Source organism: Spea bombifrons, chromosome 1 (assembly GCF_027358695.1).
Source record: "Spea bombifrons isolate aSpeBom1 chromosome 1, aSpeBom1.2.pri, whole genome shotgun sequence".
Taxonomy (NCBI): Eukaryota; Metazoa; Chordata; class Amphibia; order Anura; family Pelobatidae; genus Spea; species Spea bombifrons.
Genome location: NC_071087.1, coordinates 13114434 through 13127077, shown reverse-complemented (window position 1 = coordinate 13127077; position 12644 = coordinate 13114434). Strand labels below are relative to the sequence as shown.

Sequence of the window (12644 nt, the reverse complement as noted above, 5' to 3'; positions counted from 1 at the left end):
TCTCCCGAATGCTCACCAAACCATTGCTGGAGCTGACAGGAGGTGAGTATGCCGCGTGGGTGAAGGCTGCAGGAGATGCGTTCAGCTGAACATACAGTATCTCCTGCAAGCCTAGGCGCTGGAGAAAGACATGTGAACATTTAAAGGGACCACTCCGCTACCATATCAGAGGTACCCAAGATGTAGCTTCCCAGCTCCAAAGGTCCCAAGCAAACACTTGGCTGAGTGTGAAGCTTGTAGCTTAATCATCTTGGCTATGTCTGTAAGATTAAAAGGCCTGTAGTGTGCAAATCATTTTTCCTCTGAGATTTATATTGCTTAGTCCCTGTCTCGCTCGCAGGTTTCCCAGCAGTTTGATTACATCTTCTAAGATAAGATGATAGCACTATATAAATCAATAAATAACAATAATAGCTGAAAGGGGGAAAGTTGAAAAGCAGTATCTGCATGAGGTGCAGTGAGGTATGAAAGGAATCCTCTATTAAACCAGATGGAACGTGAGAACTAACCTCTGGAGATCCCCAACAATCTCAATGAAACACAACGCCACATTACCAATCACTCTTTTCATACCTCCCAAATGTCCTCCTTCTAGGAGCTCAGAATGTTTGGAGGCCATGAGTGTATGAGTGTATGGGTGTGTGTACCATGGTCTTCCACATGGTCTTCTGCTCAATAGAATTGAGCAAGTCGAACATATTGTCCTTCTGTATGCTTTACTCGGTTACATACCCAAGCAAGACCTCCAGCCTCACCCCAAAACCAAACGGGGTCCTATTTGGCCATTTATTCCGTTCCTTTGTACACAGATTACATCAGTTTTGTAAAACAGGTTATCACAAGCATCAGGCTGGCTACGGATCTCCGTGAATATGCAGTTTTCATTGCACATAATCAGGGCTCCTGCATAGTCACGGCAAGTAGTTCCCTAATAACAAAACCTTATTGAGCCCCTTTATAAATGGTTCAATAGAATAGAAGACCAAAATGTTTCCTATTTGTACTGTTCAACCAGAAATGGTACATTGCAAATAGGATACAACCCCGTACATGGGACCGATCATAGTCTTTTTTTTAATACAACACAGGCCAATTATACAGTAATTACAGTAAAGTTCTATTAAAACAGTCCATGTCTTTCTCAATTCTGATGCTCTTCTGTAAAAGACACATCGCACGACCCCCCCCCCCCCCGCCCGCTGTCACTTACTAATCTAGATTCCCCACAAGCATCACCACCTTCGTGGCTGGCAAATGTTTGACACTTGCACGGTTACATTGTATACAAGCTTTTCAAAAAGTTCAAAAGAAAACCAAATACTAATTTGGGTCAGCTTGGAATACTGCAATTCTGCCAGTGGGGGGCAGTGTCATGATCTCCTCCACTCTAATTTGAGTGCTTTTGTTAAGGAGACAGTCACTCATTCTCACTCTTAAAGAGCATCAGAACATGATCCGACCGCTGGCCGGAGCTGAGTGATCAGTCGATCTTTCTGCTACTCCTACAGAGTTCTTTACAGGTTGTTTTTTGATGTCATATTTTATTTCTGGCAAATCAGTCAGCAGCGGCCAAAGCACTACCGGTGCCTTCTCCTGTCTTAGACGGAATGTACCGTGTCATTAAACTTTGGAATCTCAGCAAATATTTTTTAATTTAATTCCACATTTACCAGACACGTAGATTAAAATGCAAATTTAACACAAAGTGCGTCTATTAAACTGAAAACGGCAAGAAAATGTCACGGTTATTAGGATTTGCATAGTTACACGTGCCAGCAGCTAAGCCAGGCAGACTTTCATTGTTGTACTTAATCAACAGAGATCCTTTTTTTGGGCCACTGCTAAAGCCGTCCAAGTTCTTTACTTAGAAACTGTAAACATCAAAGTCCTTATAAAATAAGCAAAGCATACTTATGGACACTGCCAGCACCTGTACTGTCAGTGACCAACCCTCCCCACCATGACAGACAGAAGGTATGCTGCAGAAAGTGAGAATCAAAAGGGAAGTAGCTTTGCTTTTTAACAGATTAATATTGTTATATTGTGAATTTGTTATAAGATATGTACACTCCCCGCACATTTACATGAGTGTGGGAGCTTTATTTTTAATATAAAGAACTTTGGCTTGATGTTGAAATGTAGAATTGCATCGCTTTAAAGCACTAGTGTACCTAGAGTTTTTGGTACCCTGGATGGATCCTATTTTTGGCACCACCCTCCCTCCCCATTTCAAAATGTAAAAACACCAACACTTTCACCAACTCAAGCTTACTCACACTCTCCATGTCTCCCTACCTCTCTGCCAACCACTTCTTCTCTTGCCTCTCCTTACTTCTAGTTCTCCCTGGTATCAGCTCTGCTGACCAGGCCTCACGGAGCTACTCAAAAGGGAGGAGCCTCTGCACACATCCTTTCCCCTGATTGGAGGAAGAGTGTGTCCAGGTGGTGCATGCTGTGGCTCCGCCCTTTTGCGGAAGTACTGCGGGAGGCCTGGTACACACAGCCGATACTAGGGAAGAATTGGACGAAGAAAGAGGGAGAGTTGACAGCAACTTCAGCTCCTTGACTTCACCATACATTATAAAGAGCCAACTAAAATGAGCTTCTGCTGTATAAAGTGCTTGGCTGGCCCTGTATAATGTATAGTTAAATCAGTGAGATTTCTTTAGTTTCCTTATGCATTGAATTACATAATAATAGACGTCCAGCTCTCTACTTCATCCTGGAGAAACCAGTGTTGACTCCTAATAATGAATAGGTAAATGAGGGAGTTGAATCTCCTGCTCTCCTGTGAACGCTCCCTTTAGTGAAGTAATGCCCCCGTCATACATCGGGGAGGCGCGTTGCTCTATTCTTATCCTGGATTTAAAAATATTTATACCTGGCAAGTCAAAGAATAAAAATGCATCAGCTGTCAAAGTGCAGCCTGCTAGAGAAATGTGACACGCTGAAGAAACATTTCACATTATCCCCCAGAAGTAGCAGCTCGGTGTTAATGTACGCACCCTCGCATTACATGCAGCCGCTCGCGTGGTATGTAAGAGATAAGCAAAATGCAACGTCTGTGATTCACAGGCTGGAATATTCTGTGAAATGACACGTTTAGTGTGAAATACAACATTACATCACGTTAAGGCGAAAAAAAGCAGGTTGTGTACTGTATATCTGGGACATACATGAAAATGCAAGAAGTCATGTCCTCTGGTGGCCCAGGGGCCTGTAGACTCAATGCTTCCCGTATACGCGCCCGGAATCTATCGCCATGGAAATGCGCTGTGATGTCACCAGCACATACATGCCTTAAAAGCTTGTAACTCACCAGTTGTACCAACTGATATTAGTGGAACTGGTTTTATGCCAAAATGAGAACAAAAATAGGATTAAATTACAAAAAATGCTAATAAAGACACCCATTAGTGCGGTGCTTGGTATAAATGGGAACTTCATATCATTCAGTATATTTAACTGGAAGATATATACTATATGATATTAAGTGGAAGATATATACTATATGATATTATGTATGGGTTAATGTATAGTAACATATTGGATACAGTAACCTGTTATATGGGATGATATATATATTATAGTGAAAAGCATTATCCATGGGAAAACACTTTTTGTACCTATGGAATATTTACATCTGCAGGATGATATATTTCAGCATGAAATGTTCCTGGTGGAACAAGTGAAATGGCAAGTGATTTAATCAAATTAGAAGAATGGTTGAGAGGGTGGCTGCTGCAGTTCAATGTTGATAAATGTAACAAAATGCACTTGGGATGTAAAAATCCTTAAATAGAATACAAAATTGGGGACACAGTTCTGTCAGGACTTGGGAGTAATAATTTCTGATGACAAAGATAAGCAGACAAAGGATGCAATACAGCAAGAAGCAAGCAGGGTGTTGGTGGATATAGCGAGAGGCATCAGGAGCAGGACAGGGAGGTGGTTCTGCCTCTTTACAGATCTCTGGTCAGACCTCACCTAGAGACCCCATCTCCAGAAGGATATTGACACATTGGAGAGAGAAGAGGGTGAATGGTTTGCAGGATAAAAATGATCGGTCAAGACTAAGGAATCTCAATTTGTAGAATGCAACATACCAGCAAATTCGGAAGCCCCTGCTGAACCAAAATTCCCATGACCGCTAAAAAGTAGCGAAGTCCTACCTACTAGAACCTGGCCAGACCCTGAACCTGTAGAGTAATTTTATAGAGCCCATTTACTTCTGAAAAGTCATCCCCGATGCTGCCAAACAAATTGACAAGTACAGATAGCGGTACGTCATTCAATAAGCTAAATCACATCCGTGTGAGCGCTAAGACTGACCTTTAGAATATAAAAAGACCCGAATCCATCATTCTGCTATAGTCCAGACATTCAACAGCCGTGGTCCTTCTGGAGAGAATTACATAAAACGTTTGGCCAAAAGGTTCCTCCGGTATAATATAAAAATTCCAAAGGGAACGCATCTAAATCCAATCAAAACTGGTTTGTAAATTACACTTGTAAACTAAATACTGGAACACGTCGACCATTAAGAAATCTGTCTGACAATAAACTGCGTTTTCCCAGCGCCCCCAGTAAATGAATAGAGAACCCATTTAATTATGAAGGTAATGTCTCTGTCATGCTGTGTCTGCGTTAAAGGAATGCCCAGATGAGAGAATGGAGATTATTATGTGGCTTTAGTAGCCTAAACCGATCACTCTCTGAATCCAGCTGCCTATCATCCTCAGCCAAACCCAAAATCATGTGAAATATTCCCCATCCCCGATCTAATTGGCAGATGATCAAGGACGGAGGATCTTTGGGTCTGTCAAATGCTTTATTTGGGCCACAAGTCTCATCATCCTTATGATACGTCCAGTAATGGATGGGGTGTAAGTAACAAACTGCAATTAACCCTTACTGTGATAGGCATATGCATACTGTCAGAGGAATATGAGACTAATGAAGCGTTCTGTGCATGGAAGGCAACCATCACTAATAAGTGCGACAAATATCACATACATTATACATTTTTCAGAAATTGGCAGTTAAGAGGTTAATTGGGTAGATGGCAAAACCTAGAAGTCATGATGAGAAGTGATCACGTGATTCTTCAATGACAGCAGCATGTATATACCCACAAGATGAGGGCAAAAAGCCAAGGGAAATCTCAACTGGATTTCCCCCTGATCTGCAAATGGGTGGTGCTGGTTAAACTGGGACAGCTTTTCCCATCAATAAGAAGTGAAGAAGCCTCATGCTTTGACCTGTCACTGAGTTCGCACTTTTAGGTCCCAATACGTTTGATGCACACCGAGGGGCCCATCTGCCCGGCACTAGGGCCCCGTCCCCGGCATCCTTCATACATAAGCATCTGTGTCTCGGTGATGATGAGCTATGAGACTCCCAATGCGATCTATAAGGAACCTCCGCATACACAACGAAAAGAAGACGCAGCACCCAAACGGGCTGATCCCGCTCGCCAGGGGCAGATCCACCCTGACACCGGCATGGTGGGGCTTTTAAATCTAACGTAGGGCACGATGATGATGATGATTAACCTCTTCAGAGCTGCGCAAAACGCAAATGAGCAGCCGTCAAATGCGCTGCAATCAGATGTGTGAAGGGTGCTGTATACGCGGCACGTACGGCCAGCCGAGCACCTGTGCCGTGCCTGTTGATTTAAATGGACTGGGTACTCACCCGCACTCATGCCGGATCCGCTAGCCCCTGGCACTCATCCAGCTGCAGCAGGTAATCCGGAGCCCAGGGCAGATCCCGGCTCATCAGACCAGCAGTCGCCCTCCTATTACATCCAAGCTGCCTCAAGAGCTCTGCCCTAACTGAGACGGGAGGCAGATGAGCCCCGTCCTGATCCCCTCTCCTCCCGATCCCCTCCTCTTTAGCTTCAGCACCGAGCTGATAAATGACTGTGGGACAGCTATAGCGCAGGGAGAGGGAGGCAGGCGGTATCATGGGGATTGTAGTTTTATCACGTGACACCTGCGGGTATTTTGAACGAGAAGATTGACGCATTGGAAACTACATTACCCATAATGCACCGGTGAACACACTGCTTGCCCGAAAGCTGCTAGAGGGAGCTCTTCCACCTTTATGGCTTTACCTCTGACTTCTCTTAATGCCATCGCAGTAACCGGTTATAAGACAGGTTACCCGGGGCTGAATACTGGGGGGGGGGATGAGTTAATAATTCAAATAAAGATAAAACTGCAACATTTTATTCTTACATTGCAGTGTATAATTATATTATATATGTGACACAGACCAAAACTTCCAACAGTCTTAATTTTGCTGGGACAGTCCCGACATCCAGGCTCATTCAAAAACCTGCTGCGCAGAGACTAATTCCTGCGCAGTTGAGAATTGGGGTGTGATTTGGGTGTTTTAATGCACATAATACCCAATGGTATATTTATTGCCACCTGCCACGTTTTCTGGGGCGGACGTCACATCACACATGCTCCAAAATGCATGTGAAGGCAGGCGTTTGGTGTAACACAGAGATATCTGTAGGGAGAATCTTGTACCATAAAGCAGATTAGATGCCTATGGTTAAAATATGCTTCTTGGTTGGTTTGTTTGTATTATAGTCTTCTCAGTGGCTTCTAATTAATCAGTGACCCCCCGGTCAGCTTCCCCTGCGTTATTATTGCAATTCAGGTCTCCGTTAATGACTTTGTCTCTAAAAAACCTGAATGAAATGTGTAAAAGTGATTCTGGTGCAAAGTGTGATGAGAGGTCTTATCGCCATAACAACCAAGGGGATGTTCCAGTCAGCATGAACATTGAATTAGTTGCTATGGTGACAGGACCACTTTTGAAAAATGTCAGAATGACTTTTTATACATAATCCCCAATGTATCTTCAGAGATATTTCTATTGGGACCTATGTTTGTATTGTACTAATGGTGGACGGACACGCCAACTGCTTAGTCCCACAAGAATTCAATGATCTACAACCAGAGTCATAGAGAATCATTAAAGGAGCTTCTAGCTACTGGTCCTCCCATTCAGGTAGGCGCTTGGTCCAGCTCCAACCTACCCAGTAATCATTTTAGATAAATATTTTCTGATTAACTTTTTAAATATTTCACCAGGTGCTTTTCTTGGGCTGTCTTGTGGTTCTTGGGGCATTGGCAGTCATTAAAGGTATATCAATCTCTATATATCTATTTTTTTTTGCCTATTTTTTACATCTAATTTCTGAAAAAAGGTCCAATGGTCCCTCAGTCTCCTTGTGACCTGAGATTGTTTGCATTCATTGGCTTGCCGGTGGCACAACATGGCACCACTGGGTTTTTTGGTGAACACAGTTGCTAGTGGAGAACCCTTGAGATTCTCTTGATCAAATCATCAAGTCTAGCTGTTTATCACAGAGGATGAAAAGTTAAACAGCAAACATGAGAAGGCCCAAGCTGAGCGTCTTTACAATATATATTTAGCAACATATAAGTCGAGTAGGGATATCCTTAGTAGCTTTAGAAGAAGCCCAAGTGTCTAAGAGCAGCAGATGAGATCTCCATGGTGTCCGGTTACTCCGCATACCATCATTACTCGCAGTAAAGTTGTCGTCACATGCCAAGTATTTGAGACGGCAGAGTGTTAGATGCCACAGCAGGGATGGGTGCGTACACAATGTCACAAGATAGAGCGCCGCAGCGAAAATAGATTTCGGGCAGCGATAATACGAGATAACACTGTAATGATGAAAGGGTACAGTATGTATTCGCACAGTGAGAAGTATGCAAAAATATTATCATATAATAGTTAGATATCTACTTATTTACAGTTGTTAAAACTACTCTCCAGAGAGACTGCATTACTTGCGTGTGACGGGATTAGACTGTCTGCTCCGGGATTGTATGTAGAAATAGGGGATAATGTAAAGCAATTCTGGTGCAAGAAGGTAGATTTTTTCTTATGTCAGTCGTTATGGTGACTGCCCCATTTTTCTCGCATGGTAACTGCTCTTTGTGGAGTATATAACCACTAATTGCAAACTATTTTTAAAAGGAAATTCTATTACTGCATCCGAAGCAATGAGATTGATGAGGCCATTATGGAAGTCGGCAGAATCATCACGAAGGCACAGCAGCCAATGTTAGGGGTGCTGGGAGGATTACATACGCATGACCTATGGGTAATTACTCTGGCGCCTGAACAGTTAAGGAGGGGTTTCGAGACAGTAAGGGCTTTAGGAAATTGGTTAGGTATCTTAGAATCGGGGGGGGGGCAAATTATAGGGTTAGTGTTAGTGTAAGGGCCAGATTAAGGGTCAGGGGACACTGAATGGGTTAATTTGGTAAAATGAGATAAGATTCTTGAATCTGAGTTTTTTGGTTAGTTGTGGAGGAGATTGTGTTCATCCAGCCACATGCGTTCACACTGGTTACGTAGCCAGATGTGGAGCTAAGTCTTCCAGAATTTTGATGGGCATTCAGTTGTTATGGAATAAAGGAGAAGCAGGGCTTGAAGGGAGACAGGTGGAGCGCACATGTGCACCGTTTACACACAGAAGACAATGCTGAGCACAGATGTTTTTTGATGGGTTCCAGGCACGCCGGGACCGGCCATCTGGCACACTGGGCAGCATTTGGCCAGATATCCTCAGCTTCACGATATGTGAGCATAAAAACTTATCAAACATAGAGATCAGCCGTCTGCCACACTTACCTCATCAGACGGCCACTGGCCATAAAGTGCCAGGGCCATCTCATCCCTAGTCCAGGACTGGTTCCAGGTATAAATACCGGTAGGTGGAAGTCAATTGGACATCTCTCTCTACCAAATGTAGATAAGTCTTGTCACCATGAGAATTGCTGGTCACCCTTGGCGATGATTAAAGTCCAATAAGAGTGCACATTCTGAGAAGGAGATGTGATAGGAAGAAGAAAAAGGGGGTGAGAGAGAAGGAGGAGGTAGATAGACAAGGAGAGAAGAGAGTGGGGGGGGTCAAAAAGAGAGGATGTGAGATGGTGAGAGAAAAGGGAGGTAGAAAAAAGGGGTAGAAGAGAGATGGAAAGAGAAAAGAGGAAACAAGAGAAGCAAGATAGAGGAGGAGAGAAAATAAAAGAAAACTGTAAAGGAGATGGAAGAAACAAAGAGGGAGTTGGTTCGCGAGATAGAATAGAAATAAAAAATTGCACTAATTGCACTAATGTTATGATGGGCATATATATTAGTAATAGAGTAATAGAGCAAATGTGCGTTGAATTAACCATGTCAGTGCAAGAGCAAAAAATCCACACACCCCCTTCTAGAATCTGTCAGATTACTATTCTTTTCATTGGGTAGTTTTTTGTTTATATACATTTTTTTAGTTTTAATTTTGAACCCATGGGCCAAAGATGAGTGCTCAAGGGCATCATTTGACAATGCTACATGGCCTGTATGGCCCTACTTTTTTTCACGCCATTTGGGTGATATTTCTGGATGGAGCTAATTTCCTTTTTTCATTATTTATTATTATTATTTTCCTGACCCCCTGCATCTGGCCATTGTGAACTCTATATGCACTTCTGCTCACTATAGTAAAGCCATGCTGCCCAGGTACAGGCTGGGTCAGGGGTAGGTAGTTATGTTTTAATTTTTGGTTTTGGGCATAATTAAAAAGGGTAAATATTTTGAGTGTTTCTGCACCCGGGGGTGGGGTGGGGGCGGGGTGATCTCAATCTATGATCTCACAGGGTAGATGAAGCAAAATTATAAAAGTTTGAAACAATCTGGTGTTTTCACAAACTTACTTCCAACATACTGTATGAATGGCTTAAAAAAAACTGCATGACTAACAACTTTTAAGCAATTATATTTATGTTGAGTTGAAAACATTAAAGGGAAAACATAACAGTTTTTATAACACTTTATTCTACACTTTTATTGTCTATATGTTGGCCGGGGGGGATTGCAAAGCTAGAATGAAAAAAAAGAATTAGTTGTGAATGAATTATACATATAAGTCATAGTGCCTTTATTTATGCAACTTCTCCTAAGCTGTGTCTTATATTGAACACTAGAGGGTGCAAGAGAGTTAGAAATCTGTACCATTACACAGTTTATTCAACCTCACAATCATAACATAAAAAGTGGTTAATAAATATATTTAGGCTTAGGGCAGCAGGTCCAGGGGGACGGCAGCCTCTCTGCCGCATGACAGGGACCCCGATCACCCCATTGAGCTGATAAAAGAAAAAAAAAAAGATCACTCATCTCTCCAACCAGCCCATTAATACCATGGAGGGGCAGCACAGTCCTGTATAGTTTCCTTCAGCGACGTGGTTCTTTTTGCAATGGAGTATTGTACACGTTTAGAATACCCCATATTATAGTTAGACCAGCGCATCGATATCTATTTTCCTGACAAGGTAATTATCTTGACAAAGGGTCACGACGTGCTCCGAAACATTGATATGATTGCCGATCAGTGAATTAAAGAATTTATGGTTAACCTAATGATACCAGACTCGTGAGTGCACTCATTTTGTGGACTGATTATTTTATTTAAATATATATCGAAAATGTCCCATATATATAATATATTAAATGTATACTGCTTATATGAATTTTTGGTTCACATATATGACTATCGTCAGGATTTTGTTCCAGACTGCAGGGCAACAGCATTTCCTCATAGTATTCACACTATAGATTTCCTTTCTTACGTTCCACTTCCACAGTGACCCAGATAATGGAGCGAATTCCTTTCCTGTAAAGATAGAAAAGCAGAGAATGGGTTTGTTCCCACAAATTATATTTTCTTTTTCGGAATATTTTCCATAAGTAAAATTATGTTAGTGCCCTCTATAATAATACTTGTACTGTTTGTTCCATTACAATACTTGTCTCATACTGTGATCACCCTAAAGTACTAAGCTGGACCAATTAGCACCCCAGGCAATATATATATATATATATATATATATATATACATACATACATTTAGAATGTCAAATAAGACATAGATCACTTGTGCATGTCCCCAACACTTAGTGGAGGCTTCTGCTGCACCCCTGACAAGTACCGACTAACTTCTACACACTGAGGGCATTTTCTGGGGTGACAGACAGAGGTGCCCTGACTCAGGCACCCCAGGCAACTGGATCCAAATTTCTCTATTTACATGCAAATGAAGGAGCCCATGTAACTATGGGTAAGGATTCAAAACCAGACATGCCTTGTGTGTCTATCTGCTGAGTGCTCTCGAAACTCAACTTTTGTGAATTAAAAGCAGGTTTGTTTTTAGACATTCACATACTGGTATAATTTTATTTTGGTTACTAAAGCAATAGACTGTTGTAACTTTGTAGTTTACCGTAAGCAATCGGTGGCTACTCACACAGAAACTTCCAAGTAAAAGGCTGCCATCTAGTGGAAGTAGAGAAAAGTGTAAAATATACACCATCTTCATTCATAGACATAATAATAATAATAATAATAATAATAATAATAATAATAATAATAAGTTGTATTTATAAAGAGCCAACAATTTACACATGGAAATCATTTTTTTCAGATTAAAGCACAAATCTACACTGACTGTAGTATGTTTTTTTCTATAATACAAAAGGAACAGTAGTAATTAGCAATTCATGCAAAACAATTTAAAAATGATTTCATAGGAAAATCTTATGTTTTATCTTTCCTATTTGATTGTGCCACTAATTGCCATGCTTTGTTTCTAACCGGATGTCTGCACGATGCCTAAAACTCTTGTCAACACTGAACTTCTTACCTTTTCTCCCTCCAATGCCTTCAACCATCTCTGTAATGTCAATGGTGCTTGTTATTACTGGCTTTGACCTCTCATTAACCCCTCACATTATCTGTTTCCAACAACTGCCCTACATTTTAAAAAACATTGTTTGTCTTCACACCTAACACACGATGCAAGCTTTTTTCATGCGTTATTGCCCATCATGACTACTGTAACTTAACTGGTCTCCTTCATACCCATCTTGCTCCTTGACAATCCATCACACATGCTGCTTCCAGATTTATCTCCTTTATCACTCTACTAACACCCCTGTCCTCTTATTATTTTTCATCTGCACCCTTCAGGTGTTCTACAAGTCCAAATTGGTCTGTGATGCAGAACTCCTTACAGTTGCATAAAAAGTGAACCCTTTGGTTCTATGGATTTAGAGAGGCCCATTCGCGGTGGAGGGAATGAGGTCATATAATGCGAGAGTATCTAGAAAATATCTGCAGTAAATGTAAGGGTGATGGTTTGAATGGTGTGATAGAGTAAGTGTTAGCATGAGTATGTGTAGGTTTGTGCCAGTGTGGATGTTGAGTATGCGCTAGCAAGGGGGTTCAAGGGGACCAGTCAGCTTTCCTGCACCATACTTTCTGGCGTTCTAAGATTAATCAATGGGGGTGACAATAAGTTAAAGGAACTTTGTTGCTTTGTTTCACCAGTTTGCATAACTTTAGTTTCTGCGATGGGCATTCACCATATTCAAATGAGTAATGCTTGGAAACTTAATCTGGCTGAGCTGCCTGGATTGCATATTGTGGAACAGCGTGTCACACATAGGATGTAGCTCTGATGATCTGCCTTCCTGTTTATTTAACTTCGAAGATATTTCCAGTCCTAAGCTGCAAATTCTGGCTTATTTGCTGACTTCAGGGCT

The 12644-nt window shown here is 41.7% G+C and overlaps 1 protein-coding gene across 1 annotated transcript in view; it reads right to left on the bottom strand.

Annotated features, from left to right (window-relative positions):
* ABLIM2 (actin binding LIM protein family member 2) overlaps positions 1-5868 on the bottom strand; it is a 73561-nt gene extending 67693 nt beyond the window's left edge. Inside the window, exon 1 of the mRNA XM_053458244.1 lies at positions 5698-5868. Within this exon, the coding sequence (XP_053314219.1) occupies positions 5698-5707 (10 nt within the window). The 5' untranslated portion in view covers positions 5708-5868. The remainder of the gene's footprint in view (positions 1-5697) is intronic.
* Between the last annotated feature and the right edge of the window lie 6776 nt (positions 5869-12644).